At 41.7% G+C, this 26,573-nt stretch overlaps 1 protein-coding gene across 10 annotated transcripts in view; it reads right to left on the bottom strand.

Annotated features, from left to right (window-relative positions):
* The window catches only part of dst (dystonin), a 666,855-nt gene that overhangs the window by 299,582 nt on the left and 340,700 nt on the right, over positions 1–26,573 (bottom strand). For 9 of the 10 annotated variants that reach the window (XM_068020163.1, XM_068020162.1, XM_068020167.1 and 6 more), the window contains 3 exons: positions 15,958–16,110; positions 12,327–12,415; positions 11,009–11,144 (listed from right to left, as the gene is read on the bottom strand). In XM_068020163.1, the coding sequence (XP_067876264.1) occupies positions 11,009–11,144; positions 12,327–12,415; positions 15,958–16,110 (378 nt within the window). The remainder of the gene's footprint in view (positions 1–11,008; positions 11,145–12,326; positions 12,416–15,957; positions 16,111–26,573) is intronic. The other variant, XM_068020166.1, reaches the window with a different exon arrangement.

Raw genomic sequence — 26,573 nt, 5'->3', positions numbered from 1 at the left:
TATTTGCTACTTTCTTAAAATTGCATCGACTGTTCAGTACGGAAACAGATCATGAGGTGCAACAGGTCTATGCCAGCATTCATGCTCCACATGAGCCTCCCCTTCACCTCAACCACTCCATCTGGTAACGAGTTCCACATTCTCACCACCCTCTGCTGAAAGTAGTTTCTCCTAAATTTGCTCATGGATTTATTAGTCATTATTTTATATTTATGGCCCCTAGTTTTGGAATACCCTACAAGTGGAAACATCTTCTCCAAGTCTACCCAATTGAACACCCTTAAGAATTTTAAGGACCTCTATTAGGTTAGCCTTCACCTTTGTTTAAGAGGTGACTGTTGTGACACAACAATCCAACACGAGTTCAAAACAAGAGTGGAATTACTGCTGTGTGTCAGGAACAACTAAAACATGCACTCAATGAGACTATGAACGTAATCCAAGCTACATAGCAGCAAGACCGCTGCCCCACAGGCTCTCCGTGTTTCTGCCCACAACGGAGTTAAACTTGTATCATTTAATTTTACAGCACAGAAGGAGCTATTTCAGCCCATTGTGCCTGTGCCAGTGCTTTGAAAGAGCTATCCCCCAATTATCCCCCAGTCCCACCCCTCTGCTTTCTCCTCATAGCCCTGCAAACGTTTCCTTTTCAGATATATGTCTAATTCCCTTTTGAAAGTTATGATTGAATTTGCTTTCAGGCACAGCATTCCAGATCACAAAAACTCACTATACAAAAATGATAATATCCCCCATTGGTTCTTTTGCCACTTCTCTTAAGTCTATGGCATCTGCTTACCAACCTATATGCCAGTGGAAAGTTCCTCCCCTATTTACTCTATCAAATCCACTCAATTTTGAATACCTCTATTAAAACTCCCCTTAACATTCCCTGCTCTAAGGAGAATAGTTCTGACTTCTCTCATCTCGTCACATAACTGAAGTCTCTGGTACCACTCCGGTAAAGCTTCTCTGCACCCTCTCTAATGCAATCCTTTGAGGGAGGCAATCCTATATCCATCATTGCACTATATATATAACCTTAAAAGGATCATAACTTCTCCCAATCAGGATTCTTAATTTAGAAAAATGTTAATTGTGCTTTGAATTCATTGAGCTTGTCCCATATGAATTAGATTACTTACTGTGTGATAGTCGAGCTGTTCTTGAAGGATTTCCAGGTCCCTGTCAACAGGCTGCAGACTCTCCAGTTGAATTTTCCTATCTTGGAGCAATGTCAAGTGAGCTCGCAGTTTCTCTGTATGCTGCAAACACTGCTGTGCAATGTTACACGACTGCAATGAAAACCCAATTAACACTTTTAATTTTGGCCTAAATCTTTGCAATGTTATGAAGAAACAGTGTATTTCCAAGATAAACATTAAATTGGGCATTTATAGCACAGTGAATTTTCAATCCATCAACTCTTGATATCACCAATACTATTTGTTACAAAATAATATTTGACCCAAAATGCACCAAAATAAAGCCCATGAAAACTTGCAATTTACATCACTTGTCCCAAGCCCAACATAATACGCTAAGTGGCAGGACTGAGATAATTCAATATATCTTTCCTTTTAACAATGTTCCAGAAAAGACAAAAACACAAAGTTGAACTTAAATAAATTGGATGCCCAAATGGTTCTGCCATTTGGTCCATTTAATTGACCATTCAACCGCAGAAAAAACAAAAACTTGCATTTATATAGTGCCTTTCACAACCTCCGGATGTCCCAAAGCACTTTACAGCCAGAGAAGTACTTTAAAAAAAATGTTGTCGCTGTTGTAATGTAGGAAACGCAGCAGCCAATATGCATACAGCAAGCTTCCACAAACAGTAACATGATAACGACCAGATAATCTGTCTCAGTAATGCTGGATGAGCGATAAATATTGGACAAGACATCAGGGAGAACTCCCCTAGCTCTAAATTTGATTACAACTTTCTCCTACATTGCTACACTGACAAAAAAAGTGGTTTGTTATCAATAATGTTTGCCCAAATTAAAGCAGGAGTAAAAAAAAAGCTCTTGATGGCATATATGGTTGACAGATACAATCCGACGATCAATCAAAGAAGGGCAACAATTTGGAATGCTGTACCATATGTGATGGAGCTGGCAAAGAACTTCTTAAGCTCCAAAGCACTGATTCAATATTACTGTTAAACTGTATGGATGATCAGGTATACCGTGTTGATTGTACCAAAGCAGAATAGTGAGAGTAAATCATTAAAAATAACCTACAATATTTCCTAATTGGCATGAATTGTGTCAGTTGAGGGGTGAGAATATTAATAAAGATGGTGGCCAGTATTATGATTCAACTAATTCTGTGTCGTGCTTTAATAATTGAATTGTATGAAGGCACACCTCAAGGATTACTAACCTGTTGATCTCTTTCAACCGTCTCATGGTCCTCAATGGTGTCACCCCAGACATCATGGCTATCAACTTTAATGGTGGTCTTCTCCTTAGCGCCTTCCAGTGGTTTAATTTCATCAGATGCTTCATGAGACTGTGTCAATAAGTCCTCATTTTTGTCTACATTTATATTTTGTCCACTTGCAACAATTTTGATTACTTCCTTCATCTCACCGTGATTGCCATTAATCCACTCACTGTTTGGTGCACCCTCAAAGGTGATTCGCTCCTGAATGTTTTCTATTGGGTTTTCTATTTTATCGGGATTACCAAATAACATTGCAAATGAATCATCACTTGTGCCTTCATTTGTACTTGGCCCATTTGATTGTACTTCTCTTTCATTCACTACATTTGTATTCCAGACATTATTTGATGTACTGTCAAAGATGTTATTCCTCTGTATGTCCTTCAGTGATTCCCCTTTGTCATTGGAAGAATGAGATTGCAACAGCAAATCCTCATTTTTGTCCTCATTTATATTTTGGCCATCCAGCATAACTGTCTTTTCCTTCACATTGCCATCTTCATTGTCTTCAACCCAGAAATCATTCAATGTTAAGTCACCAGTGTTCTCCTGAATATTACTTAGTAGATCCATTTTATCATGAGAATCAAATTGTATTTTCTCATTTTCATTCTCACTTACATATTGTCCACCTTGTCTGACTTGAAACACTTCCTTCAAATCACCAACATCCCTATTGTCGCTAATCAAGATGTTATTAGATGCATCCTCCAAAGTGACTTTGTCCTGAATATCTTCCAGTGACTCCACTTCATTGAAAATATTGTCATGTTGCATTATTAAATCTTCTTGTTGCTTATCTTGTTTTGTTTCTCTCATTCCATTCATAGCATCACTACTTTCATTGTTACTAAAGCAGTCTTTCTTTGATACACTGTCACAAATGGCCACCTTCTCAATGCCTTCTCGTGGTTCCAACCCAACAGCACTGGCACCAGAATGCATCAATGAATTCCCATCTGAATGTCCAGCTACATTTTCTTTCATTTGCATGATTTGATTCACATTATCCCTTTTCTCCTCGATTGTTTGCTGTGATACATTTTGAAGTTTTCTTGCGGTACTGAGTAGCTCCGGAATTCTTTCACAAAGCATTTCTTTCATTTGCCTGCCTAACAACCAGTCCTCCATCAAATCAGGCACTTCAAGTTTTATATGGTAGAAAAGCTCATCTGTCAGACTGCTGATCAGTTCCTGACTTTTTAAACTGCAAGGATCTTGCTCCTCAGATAAAGCACAAAGCATTTCCTGCACCTGTGTACTCATCTTTTCCGGCTTCAAACCATCAAGTAAGTCTGCCATTTTCAAGGACTTAATATCCTTCAAACCAAATGATTCACTTAACTCTCGATTAAGAAACGCTTGTTTCAGACAATCAAGCAGCAGTTCTGACTTTTTTACAGCACTCTGAGCATCACCACATAATGTCACCACATCCTGAACAGGCATTGCAGCACCAACTCCCACCTCTGCATTGTGTTCCATTGAACTGAAGAGATCTGCTTCCTTATCGTCGCTAGTTTCATCATTCACTCCGACTACTCTTTGACCGTCTGTAATTTCTGAAGGCTCATCTTCAACAATTGCGAAACCAAGCATGTTCTCTGAATGGGCAAGACTTTTCTCCTGTAAAATCATACTGGCTTTTTCCTCAAGTTCTAATGAGTCCCATGTCGTTTCTTCCAATGATTTCTCAAGATTCTGGCCTCCATCATCATCATCCTGGTCGTGCATTTCTTCATTGATTCTTTCTGAGTACAACAGATTTTCATCTTCTACAATCAATTTTTGACTGCCATACTCTGACATCTCTCCCTCATACCCTCCTGTTCTGGAAACATTGGACAGTTTGTTCTCCGTTTCCGTCACCCTACATACAAGTTCTGCCTTCGCTTCCAAGCCTGCAGTTTCATCTAATGTCTCAACAAACTTTCTTTCTTGTTTGTTTCCATTTATCTCAGAACCCTCACTTGAGTTCTTCTGATCTTCACTTGGTCTTCTATTGAATGCATCGCTGAGCTTCATGCACACAGCTTTCAGCATATTCCCTACAACCATTGCCATATTTGCATTCTGTTCAAATCCTTCTGAACAGTTGTCACATCCAGCATTTTGTGCACCTTGATTATTCTCTTTGAATATTCCATTTATTTGTGCTTGATCATGGAGGCTGAACTTCACATTAGTTTCTCTCCCCTCAACATCTCCTTCCAAGTTACAATTTCCTTTGGTACCCATTAGATCTTCAATCTTGATGCTGCCTGGAGGATTGTTTGGCTCCAACTCTTCTGTACATGTTCCTTCCATAAATGGTTTTATAGTCAATCTTCCAAACTCTTCATTCAGCTCCTCTTCACTTGTGAGAACATTTTCTTTTTCAGCCAACCCTGACATTTCAACCTCTGGCTTGATTTCTTCTGTACATTCTCGAATGTATGAGAAAAAGTCACCTTGTGGTGAATCTTTGACATGCAATGATTTGGATGAAATGCAATCCCATTTACCAGACAAATCTTCCTCAGAGGTTTTCCCAGTCCGCTCCCGCAGCTCACGGTTGAGGAAAATGTCTTGGCTACTTTCTGGAACTGAGGAATTGGAAGCTAAAGAGTTTATGTGACAATTCTGTTCACTACTTGCTACAAAATCTTGAACAGTGATTTCATCTTCTTCGGCACGTATCAAAGTTTGATCATTTAACTTCTTTCTGGGACTGCTACAAGCAGCAGCCAGATCTACATCTACCGCTTTCATTTTTGACATTGCGTCAACATTTTTGACATCCAAAAATTCTCCATGAGATTTAATTGCCATGTACCTTCGTCCAGTTTCTATATCTATTTTACTTATCCTCACTAAATCAGAGTAAGGAATAATGTTCAAATGGTTTTCATCAACATTGTCCTGGCTTTCATGGAGATTCATTCCTTTTTTCAAACTGTCACCAAAAAATTTTCCATCAACAGATTCTATTTGTATCATTGACTTTCCATTTTCAAATTTGGTGAAGAGTTCATTCAATTTCTGATTCCTTTCAACTTCTACTGGAAAATTTGAACTCTGTGAGATTTCCTGAGAACACGAATTCTTCCCAACACTTGAAGCCTGAATATTTTGGCACGATGCTTCCAATTCAAACAGGTAATCAGCTAGGTCTTCATTGATTAAACCGTGCCTTAAAGCATTAGCTACAGAGAGACGTAGCCCTGATTTATGCTGAATAATGCCACCATCTTCAACTTGCTTACGAAGAACACTTAGCATGGCATCTCTTTCCACAAGACCTCTGTTGACTGCTTCTGTCACAGACAAAGGTTGTTTAGTTTCTGGATCCAATGCACCATACATTTCAAACTGGTAGCTTAGCGCTCTTAGTTTGGTTGTCTCATCAACTTGCTCTCCATTTTTTGCCTTTTCAATTTTGATCAATTGTTCAGCAATTTTTTCATCTACCAAACAAAGCTTCAAGGCCATGGCCACCGATAATTGACCTTCTTGCTTGAGGTCTAGAATGCCACCAGAAACAACTTGACCTTCCAGCAATCGCTGAGCAGTATAAGAGTTCAAAATACCAAGTCTTAGTGCGTCATGAACATTGTGCAGCTCATTAGTCTCCGGGTCAATAACCCCACAGACAACTTTTTCAGAAAGCAATACCTTTTCCAGAAGGTCATCATTTATTAAATGTTCTGCAACATCAGCCACTTCTGTTATTTCTCCTGTACCAGAGTTATAGAATCCTCCAATCAGTCCAAGTTTATCTAATACTTTGATGGCAACATTACTTTGTAAAAGTCCCTTTGCCACTGCTTCATGAAGAGTTAAATTTTCACCACTCTCCTCAAAAGGTGTCCCTCCATCTTGGAACTGTGAAACTAAAACATCTACAACCATCTCCTCAGCCAAAAGTCCACAAGCCAAAGCAGCTTCAAGACTGTACCTTTTACCAGTAACAGGGCTGAATATTTCACCTGCTTCAACTTCTGATTTACACTGTTTCATCAAAATTGATCTGTCCCATTTCCCACTCCCCACTGCCTCAAAACAAGTTATCTGTCCATTGTTACCCTCATCCTCCTCTTCCAAGACGTACAAATTTCTCCTATTAACTCTTCTGCTATCTTCAGCATTCTTCAATGTCACTGCACGGTCACTTGACCCCTCTTGCAGTGTACATCTTACATCGAGACAGCAGTCCTTCATCATCATCACATCTGGTATTGTTAGGTTACCTACTGATGCATCTTGTTCAAATGTTCCACAGCTCTGCACTGCTTCCTGCACAGGGTCAATATTCACTTGCTTTTGCTTTTCATGATCTTTTGTTGTTCCAAAGTCTTGGTGACATACTTGATGGCTCTGAAATTGCTCATTGGTATTTGAATTAAATCCTTCATCATTTAGAAAAATCACTTCATCGCCTGGCATTTGCATGGAAAGTTCAAATATACCCTTAATATCTTCGACCCCTGGACTAAGCATTTGCATTTCTTTCACTCCTGTAAAGTCTCCAACAAACCATGGCATTTCCTGGGTCTCTGCAATATCCTCCAATCCTTCCACGCTCATAATTACTTTGTTCCTCCAATATTCAGGATTGTCACCTACTGCTGATGTGGTCTCCCTATATTGATGAATGCTGTCACCTTCAACTGTATTGATGGACCAGCTCAATCCATTTCCCAACACATCTTCATTGTAATCTTCTTCATTGAAATATGCTTTCTCATTCTTAAACGCACCGCCTCCAACAACAGGTTCTTCAGCAGTCACCGTTTTATCTTCCATATCTGCTATGTCATCTAGTGTTTCAATGATCTTTATTACTTTGTGTTTCTCATCTTCATGGCCCTCAGTACTGTCTGTAGAGTGTGCACTTTCGCTCCCGGTTTCTATAGGGCTCAAATACAAGGATTCATCAGTTACTGTGAGACATTCTTCCACCGATGGGCTAATTACACCCCACATTTCCTCCACGCTGTCTTGTATGGTTGGGGAATCTATGTTCGCCTCCACGAATTTATGAAAGGTGACCTGGTTTTCAAGATTGGTTTCTTCCAGCACATCTTTATCAGCAGCAAGGGTACGGTTGTCATCTTTAACTGACTGTACGTCATCCTCCATCTTCATTGCTATGTCTACCTTAACGTTTTCACTCACTCTCTCTGCATCAAGAGAACCGATGAAATACACCATTTCATGTGCCTCTGCAATTTCTTCTAAAGTTTCAATTGTCCTTATTTTATTTTTTCCACATGCAAGACCTTCACTTGCTTCTGCAACAGCTTCTAATTGATGTGAAATAAACTCATCTTCCCCAGTTGGAAGCTGCAGTTCCCCAGGAACCGACTGCACAGTTTCATCTGCCTTGTTGTTGTGATGTTGTACTGATGGCTCAGCAATATTTCGTCTTCCTCCTGGATTATTAGATTCTTCCATTTGTGAAGATTCCATATACTGGTGAGCATTCCAATTATGTGCAGTTTTGTTACCATGGTCTGTGCGGATCACTAACGTGTCTTTAAAATCTCGAGTACTGCTGTCAATTTCGTCACCTACCTGCACACCTAGCGATCCACTGAAACTCAGCATTTTATTCAGGTCTTCGCCAAACCCTCTTTGGAGGTCCATTTCCGATGGCAATGGAGTGAGGTCCCTAGATTCATGTGCTGGAAACAATTGGTCCATTCGTTCTCTGATTTCAGCTGCTAATTGTTCTGCTGAAGACACGGTGATGGCCATTTTGTCCCCTACAGAGGAATCTGGAGTTTGCAAAGCTGTAGTTACTTCTTGAGTAAGCTTATTATCTTTAGGAATCTCCATGCTTTTTTTCAATTGGTTTCCTAAATCATTTTCAACAGAATTAACATAGCTGGTTGCCCTGGCCAGTTTAATGCTTTCACTCCGGTCTGGATGTACACTCGAATTTCTATTAAAAGAGGGCACTTCAAGCGAGTCTGCAAGATTGTCAAACATTTCTATTGCCTGAACTGTTTTGCCCCCTCCAAGCTCTTCGGCGTTAGTTACACGATGTCTTGGACTATCCGTTGCCTGAGAACATGCAAACACTCTCAGTTCACTTGTTGGCAACTGTTGTACGCCGGGCATCCAATATAATACCTCACTATTAATATTCCCACACTGATCCCCTGGTGCATCAACAGTCTGCTTTTCTCCCATATCATCTGAATCCCACGTCCCAGAACAAGTGTGGCTTTTGTGGATGCCAATACCTTTTGAAATTTCTTTGGCCTCCACATGATTCTCAAGTCCACTTTCATCTTGAATATGAAGGTATTCTTGCCAATTTTCTAATCGAACATCTGCACCACCTACATCTGTCACCATTTTAATCTTCTCATTCAAGTCACTGTTGACCAGCAGTAGCCTCCTCCCTGTGCCTGCATCCATATAGCTGTGCATCATTAAGTAAGACATGAATTTCTGCTGAATCTCCATCTGACGCTGAGTTGAATTCTCATCTCTGCCTTCTTTTTCAACATCCGCAGTGTCACTAGTAGCACAAGTTTGGACTTCAGAATTTAACCTCCAGCTTGAGAAATCTGCATGTGAAGATTGAAAGCATTTGGTGCCAGGTATTAAGTCAGGCAATGTTGCCGTACTTAGAATACGTACTGCCTTCTTGTCTATTATACCCAGCCTGCTAGCCTCTTCAGGTGTGAGCACTGATGAGTTTTCAGGGATGTAAAGAGCTGCTATTTTTTGCCTGTTGTTCAGAATTTTGTGGGCCAATTCATTTGTTACCACTCCTTGTTGCAAAGAAGTGTCGATAGAAAATATTTCTCCAGAATCAGGCCAAATGAGGCCCATAAATACCCTCTGTGATTCCAGCACCAAAAGTGCACTACTTGATGTTACTAAATTGCATTGCACAGCTTCATCCATGGTTAACCTCCTACCAGTAGCTGGGTTGATTATGCCTCCTGTTTGAACTTGATGAGCAAGGAGGCCAGAAGCTGTATCATGATCTATGAGACCAGATTTCAAAGCTTCATCTACTGTTAGCCGATTTCCTGTATGAGGATCAATAAGCCCGCCAGCAAACAGCTGAGCTCCAAGAAGCCTGATCATCACTTCACGGTCTATGAGGCCTTCATGGAGTGCCCGGAAAACACTGACCTGTCTGCCAGATTTCAAGGAGATCATGCCCCATTCTTGCTGCTTCACGGGAAGCAGACTTAGACCAGTTTTTTTGTCCACAGTGACTCTCTGCATTAATTCCATCAATGATACTTTCTCAGCCGTATTTGGATCAATCAGCTCCTTGCACATCTTCTGCCTCTCTAGCAGTTTGAAGTACAGCTGAGCGGTGATGAATTCTCTCTGAAAAGCTTCCTCGAGGCTGAGCTTTTCACCAGTAGCTGGTACTCTTAGCCCTCCAGTGGCAAACTGTGCCTCAAGGACTTTAATGACTGAAACCTCTGAGATTATGCTATGATTGTAAGCACCAACAACAGGATGGACATTACTTGTTCCACACAAGGTGCTTGAAATATGTTTGGCAGAATTACTTAATTCTTCTAGTTGACTGAAGATCTTTCCATCTATCAACTTGCATCTCATGGCTTCTTCAATACCAAGGCACTGGCTTGTTTTGGGAAGAATAAGGTCTGACACAATGACCTGAGCTTCCAACAACATCACCCCCGTGTTATAATCAATAAGACCATTGCATATTGCATGGAAGATTGAACAAACCATCCCAGTCGACAGGTCAATTACACCTGCAATGGTTTCATAGCCCTGAAAATCAAAAGGAGAAAGAAGAATAATTACAAAAGGCATTAAGATGGCAACAACTTAATAAAATGCAAACGCCAAATAATCATTACCTCCAACTTCTTCAGAACCCGAACATGCAAAATATGCTTCAGCTGTGCCCACATGACGATACAAGAATGGGTACTTACCAGGGAGGTGAATGTTAGCGATGCAACAGCAAAAGTGAGGCCTGGTATTGGTGTCGATAGAAGAAATAGATTTTTTTATGTCTTGCATGCACATCCTTTAATGTAAAAGTATCATCCATGTACTTAAAAGGGTTAGTCATTAGGGAAGCAAAAGAGGGTTACTCTTAGTCTTAAAAAAAACATCGCTCAATGTGTACATATAGAGCTTAAGCACCATGCTTCTGTTTACAGAGAAAGGAAAGAATTATATATTCAACATTACAATAACCATGCTATGCATGTTTACAGCATACAGTAGTTCAAGTTCTTCCACAGCTATGTAAAGGCTCTCTCTTTCTCACTCAAAGACTAAGGAAGTTCAACTCTCAGAAAATAATCACAATTTTAGTTATTAAAATAAAACATGAAACACACATTTGTCAACATTCTGAGTGCATTAATTTCTGTTGATTGAAGTTATCTTGATCAGCCTCAATCATAACAAACAAACTTCTAATCATGCAGTTATAACAACAGCTGTCACAGGGTTGTTCAATGGTTAATGATAAGGTATCTCTGTATTCAAATCCTGCTCTGCTGCAGAAATTCAGCTTTAAATATCTCCTGAACTCAGAGCTCGTTATTACCTTCTCCACTGCCTCTTCAACTAGTGTGCTCTGCGTTTGCTGGAGGCCATCAGAAGACTGCTCACACAGATTATCATAGGCTTCCTGAAGAGACTCAAGCTGTTTTTCCGTTTGTTGTTTATCTTCTTCCGATATCCTACATTTAAAAAAAAATCTTTGAGTTTGCTATCAGCATTAACAATCCATTAAAAATACTCTCAGTTGTATCATTAAAAAAAGACAATAATGAACTTGTCATTTGGAGCATTTAAAACACAAAAATGATCATTTCAATCCATAATTCTTACACCCAAGTTCTTGAAGGTAGGTGGTAGTCGATGAGGAAAGTGTTGCTCACCAGATTTAAGGGAAGTTAGTACTTGTGCAAGCAAATGCACTTCATAGGTTTGTCTTGATTTCCTGGCTGATCACTGGTTACTGAGACAACAGAAAATGCTTTCGGACATTGCAAGAAGTTTTAGTTAAAATGGGCTCAAAAAATCTGGCTCAGTATCAACCAGAGAGAAATCCATAAACAGCAATACTAGAAGCAGGCTGGAGGAAATGTACTGCATGACTACGAAATGATCCTATTAATACAAGGAGAATCTGCCTAAATGGGCTGAGAATAAAAGTCCACACAAAGGAAAGATCCTGGACCTGATCTTGTTGATATCTTAATTGACATGGAATTCCAATCTCACCATGATTTTCATGCAAACCAGCTTGACAATAGTCTCAGCAACATTTTGGGAGAGTGATCAAATGAGAGTTAAACGTGAAGACATTATTGTAAGGCTGGCACTGGTGGTGACAACTCTGGTTTATTATTGAGAATAATAAAAAGGAATTCTGGATTGGATTTCTGTTGCATTAGTAACAAAAATGCTCAAGATACCGCAACAGAAGCATGGAGACGTCGCCATACTTCCAGAGCCAGTTCAATTGAAGTTAAAGCAGAGAAGCTGGAGAAATAATTGAACAAGGCCAAGATCAACAGAGGGAGGAGAATCAGCTGAGATATTTGCTGAATGGATGGCTCGCTTAACAACCTACGTTACAACAGTGACAACACTTCAAAAAAAGCATTTTATTGGCTGTGAAGCACTCTGGAGCATTGTCAGGTTGTGAAAGTCACTATATAAATGCAAGTCTTTAATTCTATTTACAGAATGAGCATTAAAGATTAACTTTTGGAAATGAGAATGATTGTAACCTGCCTCACTAATTTCTGAAAAGGTGCCACAAGTTATTTAATTCCCACATTTGATTTAAAAGCACACACATCTGGTTGAAAGGGTTACTCTGGGATATTATCAGAGGGAAAGAATAAACTAACTTGTCACTGTGTTTCGCCAAGAACATCTGGGTCATGTGGATAGCTTCAGCAATTTGGTCCTTCTTGTTCAACAATTCCACACGAAGCACCTGCATTAAACAAGAGAGATAACGTGAGGAAAACCAAATCATTCAGGAAGTTTCTGTTTTATTCTGAGATTTTCTAAAGTTCACATGGAAAATACATATTTCCCTCAAAGGCATCCATCAAATGCACATAGACCATTCAGAGGTGATGTCAAGAAGCACTTCTTCACACAAAAGGTAGTGGAAATCTGGAACTCTATCCCCAAAGCAAACCTGTTTCTGGGGATCAGCTGAAAGGTTAAGAACTGAAATTGAAGATTTTTGTTCAGCAAGGGTATTAAGGATTTCCAAACCAGACTGCAAATGAAGTTAAGATACAGATCGGCCATGATATAATCGAATGGCAGAGCAGGCTTGAAAACTCAACAGCCCCCTCCTGTTTCTAATGTTCTTAGTTAGGGGAGATAAGGACAATCTTTTCACCAAAAGTGAATTGGATATATAATGGAATAGGAAGAATTTTCAGGGCTATGTGAAAAGAGCAGGGAAGCAGGACTAATTGGATAGCACTATCAAAGAGCTGGCGCAGGCATGATGGGTCGAATGGTCTCCTTCTGCGTTGTATGATTTTATCATATCACCAGTCTAAAATGGCAAAGTATTGCACCCATCATTACTGAAAGATATTTTCTACTGCACAGGGTGGATGGAAAACTACTTCACAGGATAGCACTTAATGCAAATTATCCTCGCCAATACGCACATTCATTAGTGATATAGTTGATTAAAGATTTCCTGAGGAATTTAACATGATCAGCATTCAGAAAGAAATGTGACATCTGAAGTAGGTGGAAGTCTTGGCAGGAGCTCCATTAGCAAGCATCTCCATTAATTAAACTGACATCAGCATCCTTTTCCCTCTGGGCAGTCGAACCAAGAACAGTTGAATTTAGCATTTGGGTTAAAAACAAATCCAAACACTGGTTTCTCACACACCAGCTGCAACTCAGATAGACCTCCGCCAATGTTACCCTGGCCTAGCCACTAGGAGTGAAAGATCACCTGAGGTGAGGACCACTTGCTTAGTTTTTCCCTCCCCAACTCGACCATTGGGAGGGATTTTCTGTGTTTGGTGGTGGAGATCAGGAACCCAATGGAAAGAAGAGATTGAAATAAAATCCCATTACCCTACAAAGACAATGCTTACATAGATTTTTTTTAATTAATCCACAAGTATTTATGCAAATAAAATATCCCCAATGGTGTAGAAGTAGGCCACTTCAGATAAATTCAAGGCACAATAGAGGCTGAGAATCATAGAATCATGGAGTCATTTACAGTACAGAAGGAGGCCATTCAATCCATCAAGTCAATCAGAGAGGAGGCCATTTGGCCCATCACACCTCTTTGCAAGAGTTATTCAAATAGTCCCACTACCCTACCCTTTTCCCATTGCCCTGCCAATTTTTCCTCCTCAAGTATTTATGCAATTCCCTTTGGAAAGGGATTTTCAAAAGCTGGGATTCAAATTAAAGTAGGAATAAGCATTTTGTTCTGCATAACTACAAGTTCCCAATTGTCGCTAAACTTAATTCAATAGGCACATTCAACCGGTTGAGAAGACATACATGGGATGATATTTACAATGAGAGCAGAATGTCCTTCGGAACTACCTCCACTTTATTTGTTTTCTTGATCTGGTGGGTTACCTGGTATGCACAAATGCATCATCGTTCTTAAAGGTACATCTGTGCTGATGGCACAAGAGCAGTTTCACTCTCCAGACACCACAGATATTAATGTAACTGAATCCTGAATCAGGGACTGACCTGACACTGGACCAAAATGGAGCGAGATGCCTGCTTTAATTCAACAACAACTTGCATTTATATACCACCTTTAACATAGTAAAACATCCCAAGGCGCTTCACAAGGGTGTACACAAATAAATGTGGCACCGAGCCACATAAGTTGACATTAGGTCTTTTGGTCAACAAAGTAAGTTTTATAGATGGTCTTAAAAGGAGGAAAGGGAGGTGGAGAGATTTAGGAAGGAAATTCCAGAACTTATGGTATAGGCAGCTGAAGGCACGGCTGCCAATGGTGGTGCAAAGGAAACATGGGATGCATACAAGATACTAAGAATGAGGATTTAAAAATCAGTACAGGAATGAATTAAGATTTATGCTGTAAGAGGTAAACCAAAACCTAAATACTTCCAGAGCAAACCATTGAGAACTTGATGTAAATTGATTTTTTTCATTAACCTGATATGGAGTCCACCACATGCACACTACCCATAGGAGACACCCCACTTTACCAAGCCCAAAAATATTCTAGTATTGTTTGGCAAAGGTCCAAGCTTAGGGACCGCAAGGGTACATTAAGAGTCTGCTAGAAATAAATTGCGCCAGCATAGGGCATTGCTCATCAGGCTGGGACAAACCCTGCCTGGTATCTGGAGATGAGTGGGGAGAATCCCACCCCAGTGACAGGTCTACCACTCCAAAGCTCCTCAAATGACCCAGGCATCAACAACAACACTACAGAACTGTTGGCCTGCCTTAATTTTAAAATTCTCATCCTTAAGTTCAAATCCCTCCTTGGCCTCACCCCTCCTTATCTCTGTAATCGTCTCCAGCCCGACAACTCCCCAAGATCTCGGCTCACCTCCAATTCTGGCCTCTGGTGCATTACCAATTTTTTATTGTTTCACCTTTGGTGGACTGGCCTTTAGTTGCCTGGGCTTTAAGCTCTGGAATCCCTTCCCAAACCTCGTCACCCCTTCTCCTCCTTTAAGATACTCTTGAATGACAATATTGAAAATGCTGGTCCCTTCAATTAAGCAGGACTCACTTCAGTGTTAATAGAGAGCAGGTGATGCTCATTATAATTTTGCACTTAAGGCTGAGTTTTTGCCCAGTGGGGGAGTTGCCTCTGGACAGAGAGTTCGTCCAGAAGGGAAGAGTGGGAACTGATGTTTGGACTGAATTTTGAATTGACAATAAAACAGTTGTGGATCAGAGACGGTCATCGGCTTCATCATTTTGGTGAATGGACATCTGCCTGTTTAACATTTGAAGCCTATTCCTTTGATCATGCTTTTAGTCACCTGTCCCAATAACTCTTTATGCTGCTTGGTGTCAAATCTTGTTTAATTACACTACTGTGCAGTATCCTGGGATCTTTCTTTTCTTTTGGGCCTCCTTATCTCGAGAGACAATGGATACGCGCCTGGAGGTGGTCAGTGGTTTGTGAAGCAGCGCCTGGAGTGGCTATAAAGGGATGTTCTACTACATTAAAGGCACAATGTAATAGAAAGTTGTTGTTGTATGTGTGCTGTAAGTTTCAAATCTCTTATTGCCAGAATGGTACCATATCGCCAATTCAACTCCTCACTTGATTCCACCCATCCCTAAGGCAGGTGGTTCAACTTAAAATATTGCATTCAATTCATAACCTAAAATGTTTATTTCTTCAAACTCGATACCTCTTGCATATTGATAAAGATGGAATGAACTCTATCCTCTCATATACGAGCCCACCAGATCCAATGGGATGTTCCATGTAAAACATGAATATTTTGTGTGTGTGATCTACAGTACCTGTTTCTCAGAAAGCGACGTGTCCACTCCACCTGGCTCAGCTGCGGGAGATTTGAGTTGTCTCTTAGCTAAGCTCTTGCTCTTGTCCGACACCCATTTCAACAATTCACCAACTTTATCGACATGCTCTTGCTTTGCCTCTTCCACCGATTTCTAGCAGAGTTAAAAGATGTATTCAAAACCATCCCATTCGATGTAATGAATCCCAACTACTTTTCACAAAATACTAATTCGTATATCAATACCCACCAGGGGCTATCATATTTCAAAACACTTCACCCTCTCTTTCCCAAATTTACATTGATCTGGAGCTTAACAGCAAATTGGCTGATGAATCAATGATTTGACATATATTCAAATATTAAGGATTTTTCTCAGGGAGAAAAACAAAACTGGAAATTTTCCAGAATAGACATCCCTACAAGCCATAAAAGTGCAGAAAACATTGCTTACAAAATTGAATGCAGTATTTTCCACTTAGTGCCAATCTTAGTTTGAACTCTGATGTAAAGGCTACACCCCAAAATGTGAAGATGCTCCAGTAGATGCTGCCTTATAGTGTGCTTCTGGCATTTTATGTTTCCATTCACAACTTCTTAACATTTCCCCTTAAAACATTTTCTATGTTGATATTGTGGCAATACAAGAGCAACATTTACATCTCCAAGAATATGCAGAGTATCCAGTTATAAATGAAAGGACTGCACGTGACAAATGACTTTTCAAGCAGAAGACAAGGAAAAATTGGAAAAAGGACAGCATTATTTTATTAAGAAACAAGCTAGTAATTTAGTTACAAACTGTAAAGAGTTGGTTATAAACAGTGCTCAAAAATAGACAACACCATTACTGATGATCTTTCAAATCTTTGTGGAATGCTACAGTACCCGGAAAATATCTTCTTCTGGAATTCAGCTGAAAACACTCCACTTAGACATGGTGGTCTCCAGGAGCATTCTCTTGTCTGTCTAAGAAGTCTTCATGTTCACTGTGGCAACTAAGACTGCTCACACTGGCATCTCTCACATTTGAAGAATTGAAATATCTAGCTGTTTCAGTAAACTTTTTTTATTTAGAGGCATATAACTTATAGTCTAAACTACTAGAAAGCATAGTCGGAGAACCTGAGGACCAAACGCTCATCTCTTGTATAAAAAAAAACTGGACCCAACAGGACAGCAACAACTATCTGGCTATCTTATCTTTCCAGTGAGCGTTGCTATAAACTGGACTTTGCCTTCTTGTTTAAGATTTTCTATCCCCATTCTTCAACTCCTGAAAGACATTCACTGGACGGAAAAGTAAATACAGAGGGATGTCTATCGGGCACCCAATCCAATATTGCCTGTTTTATACCCACTCCAAGATCGAACATTCAACCCATTGATTCCTTGGTCCTGTATAATGCCACAGGTACAACTCACCTTCTGTTGACCCCACCCAACAACCATCCATCATGCTCGAACTTAAGCAGTCAACACTGGCAGGAATTTGACCCGTGAAGCATCAGAGACGAGCCCAACCCTATTCCCTACTAAACATCAACACAGAGGAATTTGCAACAGGGATTCACTGGATAGCATTTCAGGAAAATGAAGCCTGGGCAACGAATTCCCTCCCTAATTGAGCAACATTGAGGTCCATCTTATGCACCCCTACTCAGAAGAGACCGTGGATCAAAGCTGGAAGTTCTTGGCCTGTATAGCTCAGGTACTTGTGGCTTTAATCAGATGAGCTGTAGGGGGAGCCCATGAGAGTGTGCAAACCTAATTATACAACAATTACCATTATAAAAAAAAGACTTGATCAAATCCCAAAGACCGGTAAAGTTTATTAATTTCACATTTTGTAACAGGTTTTAAAAATGTACCATTACACAGATGTGATAGAATCATAGAATGATAAAGCACAGAAGGAGGCAAAATTAAATGGAAATCAGGGGGAAAACTCTCCACTGGCTGGAGTCATACCAAGTTCAAAGGAAAATGGTGGTTGTTGGAGGCCAATCATCTCAGCCCCAGGACATTGGTACAGGAGTTCCTCAGGGTTGTGTCCCAGGCCCAACCACTTTCAGCTACTTCATCAATGGCATTCCCTCCATCATAAGGTCTGAAGTTGGGATGTTCCCTGATGATTGCACAGTGTTCAAAACCATGCACAACTCCTCAGATATTGAAGCAGTCTGTGCCTGTCTGCGGCAAGACTTGGGCAACATTCAGGCTTGGGCTGATATGTGGCAAGTAACATTCGCGCCACACAAGTGCCAGGCAATGATCATCTAACAAGAGAGAATCTAACCATATCCCCTTGATGTTGAACAGCATAACCATTGCTGAATCCCCCACCATTGACATCCTTGGGGGAGGTGGGGGAGGGGTTTCACCATTGACCAGAAGCTTAACTGGACCAGCCATATAACGACTATGGCTACAAGAGCAGGTCAGAGGCTGGGAATTCTGTGGTGAATAACTCACCTCCTAATTCCCCAAAGCCTGTCCACAATCTACAAGACAGGAGTGTGATGGAATACTCTCCACTTGCCTGGATGGATGCAGCTCCAATAACACTCAAGAAGCTCGACACCATCCAGGTCAAAGCAGCTCACTCGATCGGCACCCCATCAGCCATCTTAAACTTTTTGCAGCGGCGACAGGGAGAGCAAGGTGGCAGCTGGGTAAGTAAGTTTACAACTTATATAAACTTAACTTTTTGTTTCGGCAGTTTCTTTTTGTAGCGGCGACAGGGAGAGCGAGGTGGCAGCTGGGTAAGTAAGTCCTATATATTTGATTGTGCAGATAAGGCAAGGCTTTTTCTATTTATTTTTTTTTCATGTGATTGGTAAAACCTTTTCGTTCATTTTTCATTTATCTAAGTTAAGACTAAGTTAAGCTTAAGATTAAAAATGGCAGGAGATCTCAAACCCGTGTTATGCTCCTCTTGCTCAATGTGGGAGCTCAGGGGCACGGCTGATGTCCCTGACTCCTTCACGTGCAGGAAGTGTGTCCAGCTGCAGCTCTTGTTAGACCGCATGATGGCTCTGGAGCTGCGGATGGATTCACTTTGGAGCATCCGCGATGCTGAGGAGGTCGTGGATAGCACGTTTAGCGAATTGGTCACACCGCAGATTAGGATTGCTGAGGGAGAAAGGGAATGGGTGACCAAAAGGCAGAGAAAGAGCAGGAAGGCAGTGCAGGTGTCCCCTGCGGTCATCTCCCTCCAAAACAGGTATACCGTTTTGGATACTGTTGAGGGAGATGGCTCACCAGGGGAAGGCAGCAGTAGCCAGGTTCATGGCACCGTGGCTGGCTCTGCTGTTCGGAAGGGTGGGAAAAAGAGTGGAAGGGCTATAGTCATCGGGGATTCGATTGTAAGGGGAGTAGATAGGCGGTTCTGTGGTCGAAAACGAGACTCCCGAATGGTATGTTGCCTCCCAGGTGCACGGGTCAGGGATGTCTCAGATCGGCTGCAGAACATTCTGAAGGGGGAGGGTGAACAGCCAGTTGTCATTGTGCACATAGGCACCAATGATATCGGTAAAAAACGGGATGAGGTCCTACAAGCAGAATTTAGGGAGTTAGGAGCCAAGTTAAAAAGTAGGACCTCAGAGGTGGTAATCTCAGGATTGCTACCAGTGTCACGTGATAGTCAGAGTAGAAATGAAAGAATAGTCAGGATGAATGCGTGGCTTGAGAGATGGTGCAGGAAGGAGGGGTGCAGATTTTTGGGACATTGGGACCGGTTCTGGGGGAGGTGGGACTATTACAAATTGGACGGTCTACACCTGGGCCGGACTGGAACCAATGTCCTTGGGGGTGCTTTTACTAACGCTGTTGGGGAGGATTTAAACTAATGTGGCAGGGGGATGGGAACCAAATGAGGAGGTCAATTGACAGTAAGGAGGTAGTAACTAAAGCCTGTAAGGAACTAGATAGTGAAGTCAGGGTGACTAAGGGGAAGAGTAGGCAGGGAGCAGATGATGAACGCAAAGGGACTGGTGGTCTGAGGTGCATTTGTTTTAATGCAAGAAGTGTAGGAGGTAAGACAGATGAACTTAGGGCTTGGATTAGTACCTGGGAGTATGATGTTATTGCTATTACTGAGACTTGGTTGAGGGAAGGGCATGATTGGCAACTAAATATCCCAGGATATCGATGCTTCAGGCGGGATAGAGAGGGAGGTAAAAGGGGTGGAGGAGTTGCATTACTGGTCAAAGAGGATATCACAGCTGTGCTGAAGGAGGGCACTATGGAGGACTCGAGCAGTGAGGCAATATGGGCAGAACTCAGAAATAGGAAGGGTGCGGTAACAATGTTGGGGCTGTACTACAGGCCTCCCAACAGCGAGCGTGAGATAGAGGTACAAATATGTAAACAGATTATGGAAAGATGTAGGAGCAACAGGGTGGTGGTGATAGGAGATTTTAATTTTCCTAACATTGACTGGGATTAACTTAGTGTTAGAGGTCTAGATGGAGCAGAATTTGTAAGGAGCATTAAGGAGGGTTTTCTAGAGCAGTATGTAAATAGCCTAACTCGGGAAGGGGCCATACTGGACCTGGTGTTGGGGAATGAGCCCGGCTAGGTGGTTGAAGTTTCAGTAGGGGACTACTTTGGGAATAGTGATCACAATTCCGTAAGTTTTAGAATACTCATGGACAAAGACGAGAGTGGTCCTAAAGGAAGAGTGCTAAATTGGGGGAAGGCCAACTATACCAAAATTCGGCAGGAGCTGGGGAATGTAGATTGGGAGCAGCTGTTTGAAGGTAAATCCACATTTGATATGTGGGAGGCTTTTAAAGAGAGGTTGATTAGCGTGCAGGAGAGACATGTTCCTGTGAAAATGAGGGATAGAAATGGCAAGATTAGGGAACCATGGATGACAGGTGAAATTGTGAGACTAGCTAAGAGGAAAAAGGAAGCATACATAAGGTCTAGGAGGCTGAAGAAAGACGAAGCTTTGAAAGAATATCGGGAATGTAGGACCAATCTGAAACGCGGAATTAAGAGGGCTAAAAGGGGTCATGAAATATCTTTAGCAAACAGGGTTAAGGAAAATCCCAAAGCCTTTTATTCATATATAAGGAGCAAGAGGGTAACTAGAGAAAGGATTGGCCCACTCAAGGACAAAGGAGGAAAGTTATGCGTGGAGTCAGAGAAAATGGGTGAGATTTTAAACGAGTACTTTGCATCGGTATTCACCGAGGAGAGGGACATGACGGATGTTGAGGTTAGGGACAGATGTTTGATTACTCTAGGTCAAGTCGGCATAAGGAGGGAGGAAGTGTTGGGTATTCTAAAAGGCATTAAGGTGGACAAGTCCCCAGGTCCGGATGGGATCTATCCCAGGTTACTGAGGGAAGCGAGAGAGGAAATAGCTGGGGCCTTAACAGATATCATTGCAGCATCCTTAAACACGGGTGAGGTCCCGGAGGACTGGAGAATTGCTAATGTTGTCCCCTTGTTTAAGAAGGGTAGCAGGGAAAACCCAGGTAATTATAGACCGGTGAGTCTGACGTCAGTGGTAGGGAAGCTGCTGGAGAAGATACTGAAGGATAGGATCTATTCCCATTTGGAAGAAAATGAGTTTATCAGTGATAGGCAACATGGTTTTGTGCAGGGAAGGTCATGTCTTACCAACTTAATAGAATTCTTTGAGGAAGTGACAAAGTTGATTGATGAGGGAAGGGCTGTAGATGTCATATACATGGACTTCAGTAAAGCATTTGATAAGGTTCCCCATGGTAGGCTGATGGAGAAAGTGAAGGCGCACGGGGTCCAAGGTGTACTAGCTAGATGGATAAAGAACTGGCTGGGCAACAGGAGACAGAGAGTAGCAGTGGAAGGGAGTTTCTCAAAATGGAGACGTGTGACCAGTGGTGTTCCACAGGGATCCGTGCTGGGACCACTGTTGTTTGTGATATACATAAATGATTTGGAGGAAAGTATAGGTGGTCTGATTAGCAAGTTTGCAGACGACACTAAGATTGGTGGAGTAGCAGATAGTGAAGGGGACTGTCAGAGAATACAGCAGCATATAGATAGATTGGAGAGTTGGGCAGAGAAATGGCAGATGGAGTTCAATCCGGGCAAATGCGAGGATGTTGCCTGGTATGGAGGGCGCTAGCTATGAAGAGAGGTTGAGTAGATTAGGATTATTTTCATTAGAAAGACGGAGGTTGAGGGGGGACCTGATTGAGGTGTACAAAATCATGAGAAGTATAGACAGGCTGGATAGCAAGAAGCTTTTTCCCAGAGTGGGGTAGGGGTCACGAGTTCAAAGTGAGAGGAGAAAAGTTTAGGGGGGATATGCGTGGAAAGTTCTTTACGCAGAGGGTGGTGGGTGCCTGGAATGCGTTGCCAGCGGAGGTGGTAGACGCGGGCACGATAGAGTCTTTTAAGATGTATCTCGACAGATACATGAATGGGCAGGAAGCAAAGAGATACAGACCCTTAGAAAATAGGCGACATGTTTAGATAGAGGATATGGATCGGCGCAGGCTTGGAGGGCCGAAGGGCCTGTTCCTGTGCTGTAATTTTCTTTGTTCTTTGTATTCACTGCCTCCACCACCGACGCACAGTGGCAGCAGTATGTACCATCTACAAGATGCACTGCAGCAACTCACCAAGGCTCCTTAGACAGCACCTTCCAAACCTGCGAACTCTACCAGCTGGAAGGACAAGGCCAGATAGCGCATGGGAACACCACCACCTGCAAGTTCCCCAAGATGCACATCATCCTGACTTGCAACTACATCAGTGTTCCTTCACTGTCGCTGGGTCAAAATTCTGGAACTCTCTTCCTAACAGCACTGTGGGTGTAGCTACAGCACACGGACTGCAGCGGTTCAAAAAGGCAGCTCACCACCACCTTCTCAAGGGCAATTATGGATGGGCAATAAATGCCAGCGATTCTCACAAATCATGAGAATAAAAACAAGGCCAATTGGCCCATCCTGCCTATGCTGGTTCTTTGAAAGAGCTATCCAATTAGTTCCACTCCCCTGCTCTTTCCCCTTTAAATATTTATGCAATTCCCTTTTCGGGAGTCACTATCGAAACTGCTTCAACTGCCCTTTCAGGCAGCACTTTCGAGATCACAATAACTCACTAAATTATCACTGAAAATCACAACTACCACCATTACATTCTGCAGAGGTTCACCACGTGCCCCAACAGATTTTTGTCAATAAGCAGAACATTCCTTTCATCGAGGGAAAAGCTGTCCAATTTCAGAGGGTTTATTGATGGAATATATGACTGTAGACTTTGCGTTTGGATCTCTGTCCAACTCGCGACCGTGTGTTTCTTACTGGGACGCCTGCTAAACATTACAAGGGGGTGGGTGAACTTCAGTAGGTTTCTGCGTATGCCACATCTCTCCGGAACAAGGCAAGCAAGGGCCAAGACAGCATGACACTTGGAAGGCACAAAACTTTATGGCAAAAACCTACTGAATTAATTAACATTTTACATGAGTTTATTTCTGAATCACATTTTCACCAATAAACACTTGGAAAACATGCATTTCTAGTGTGTCATTGACTAAAAGCATAGGGTACATGAACAGAATTCTGATAGGCAAGGTGAGCTAGATGGACTAAAATGGCCTCACTTTCCTGGTTTCATAGAATCTTCAAGCATAGAAAGAGGCCATTCAGCCCATCATGCCTATGCCGACTCTCCCTTGCTCTTCCTTCATAGCCATGAAAATGTTTCCTTTTTAAGTATTTATCCACTTCCCTTTTGAAAGTTACTACTGAGTCTGCCTCCATCACCCACTCAGGCATGTATTCCAGGCCATAACTCACAGCATAAATAAAGTCTCCAATTCCCCCCTGGTTCTTTTGCCAATTATCTTAAATCTTCATCCTCTGGTCACTGATGTGCTCCATGTTGAGTTCAGAAGGCTGTAAAGTGCCTTTACCATGTGCCGGTCTTAAAGTTGTTTGTCATGTTTTTGCTTTTGGACAGAGCTGTTCATTATTCTGCCACTAACATTCTCACTGGAGAAATGCTTTGTCTTTTACTATAACTATTACCACTCCTTTTGCCTTTTATCCATTGACATCTTTGTCATTTAATCTCTCCTGCCCTCTACACTATCGCAAACCTTCCCTTTTGTTTTTCCTCCCCTCCCCCCTTTCAACAGACAAAACCAATCAGGTTTCCAAATTCCTTCAATTCTGAAGAGGAATCATATCCGACTCGAAATATTAACACTGATTCTCTCTCCACAGATGCTGCCAGACCCACTGTGTATTTCCAGCACTTTCTGTCTTAATTCCTAGTTCACATCTTTGGCACCATCGTTATTACAGAATTACAGCTAATACAGAAACAAAGCTCAAGCAGGGACAGGAATAGCAGCTCAACATTCCTGGTTACAGGGTTTTCAGACGTAATAGGGAGGGGGGTTAAGAAAGGAGGGGGAGTGGCAATTTTGGTCAAAGAAACTATTACAGATGTGAGAAGGGATGATATGTTGGAAGGTTCATCAAATGAGGTCATATGGATTGAGCTAAGGACCAAAAAAGGGGCAATCACACTGCTGGGAGTGTAACATAGACCCCTAAACATTCAGAGGGAGACAGAAGAGCAGATATGTAGGCAAATCTCTGAGAAGTGCAAGAACAATAGGGCAGTTATAGTAGGGGATTTTAACTACCCCGATATTAACTGGGATAGTTTTAGTGTGAAAGAAATTGAGGGAGCAGAATTCTTGAGGTGCATTCAGGAGAACACTTTTTGCCCAGTATGTAGCAAGTCCAACAAGGAGGTGTAGCTTTAGACTTAGTTTAAGGAAATGAAGATGGGCAAGTGGTAGGAGTAGCAGTGGGAGAGCATTTCGGTGGTAGTGATCATAATTCAGTCAGCTGTAATATAATTATGGAAAAGGACAGAGACAGAACAGGAGTTAGTGTTCTCAATTGGGGTAAGGCCAATTTTACTAAACTGAGGAGTGATTTAGCGGAAGTGGACTGGAAACAGCTACTTGAAGGTAAAGTGTCAGAACAGTGGGAGGCATTCAAAGGAGAGATTCAAGGGGTTCAGAGTAAACATGTTCCCACAAAGAAAAAGGGTGAGACGGCCAAATATAGACCCCCATGGACGTCAAGGAGCTTGCAGGGTAAGATAAGGCAGAAAAGGAAAGCTTATGCCCGACAGAGAACCCAACACTACCGAAAGCCGAGAGGAGTATAGAAAGTGGAAGGGTGAGATCAAAAAGGAAATGAAGAAAGCAAAGAGAGGGCATGAAAGAATATTGGCAAGCAAAATCAAGGTGAACCCAAAGATGTTTTATAAATACATTAAGAGTAAAACTAAGGAGAGAGTAGGGCCCATAAAAGACCAAAAAGGTAACCTATGTGTCGGGGCGAAGATGTTGGTATTGTTCTTAATGAATACTTTGCATCTGTTTTCACAAAACAGGGGGATGATGCAGATATTATAGTTAAGGAAGAGGGGATGTGATCAACATAGGGAGCGGGTAAGAATTAATGGGAATAGCATCCTTGAAAGTTGATAAATCACCAGGGCCAGATGAAATTTACCCCAGGCTGTTAAAAGAAGAGAGGAAATAGACGGTCTGACCATCATTTTCCAGTTCTCATTGGATAGGTGTGGTGCCAGAGGATTGGAGGGCTGCTAACATTGTATCTCTGTTTAAAAACGGAGCGAGGGATAGACCAAATAATTACAGGCCAATCAGTCTAACCTCAGTAGTTGGCAAATTATTGGAATCTATTCTGAGAGACAGGATAAACTGTCACTTAGAAAGGCACAGGTTAATCAACGATAGTGAGCATGGATTTGTTCAGGGAAGATCTTGTCTGATCAACTGATCGAATATTTTGAAGAAATAACAAGGCAGATAGATGAGGGTAGTGCAGTTGATGTGGTCTACATGGATTTGAGCAAGGCTTTTGACAAAGTCCTACATGGCAGACTTGTTAAAAAAAAATAAAATCCCTTGGGATACAGGGAAATGCAGCAAGGTGGATTCAAAATTGGCTCAGTGGCAGGAAACAAAGTGCAATTGTTGACGGGTGTTTTTGCGACTGGAGGGCTGTTTCCAGTGGCGTTCCACAGGGCTCAGTACTGGGTCCCCTTCTTTTTGCGGTATATATTAACAATTTGGACATAAATGTGGGGAGCATGATCAAGAGATTTACACGCAACACAAAGATTAGCCATGTGGTAGATAGCAAGGAGGATAGTTGTAGACTACAGGAAGATATTGATGGTCTGGTCAGATGGGCAGAAAAGTGGAAAATGGAATTCAACCAGGAGAAGTGTGAGGTAATGCATTTGGGGAGGTCAAACAAAGGCAAGGAATACACGATTAATGGGAAAATACTGAGAGGTGTAGAGGAAGTGAGGGACCTTGGAGTGAATGTCTACAGATCCCTGAATGTAGCAGGACAGGTCGATAAGGTGGTCAAGATGGCATATGGAATCCTTTCCTTTATTAGCCAAGGTATAGAATATATGAGCAGGGAAGTTATGCTAGAACTGTATAAATCATTGGTTAGGCCACAACATGAGTACTGTGTGCAGTTCTGGTCACCTCATTACAGAAAGGATGTAATTGCACTAGAGATGGCACAGAGGAGATTT

This window comes from Heterodontus francisci, chromosome 3, assembly GCF_036365525.1.
Source record: "Heterodontus francisci isolate sHetFra1 chromosome 3, sHetFra1.hap1, whole genome shotgun sequence".
Taxonomy (NCBI): Eukaryota; Metazoa; Chordata; class Chondrichthyes; order Heterodontiformes; family Heterodontidae; genus Heterodontus; species Heterodontus francisci.
Note: the sequence above shows the minus strand (reverse complement) of the source record. Positions and strands in the feature narration are given on the sequence as shown.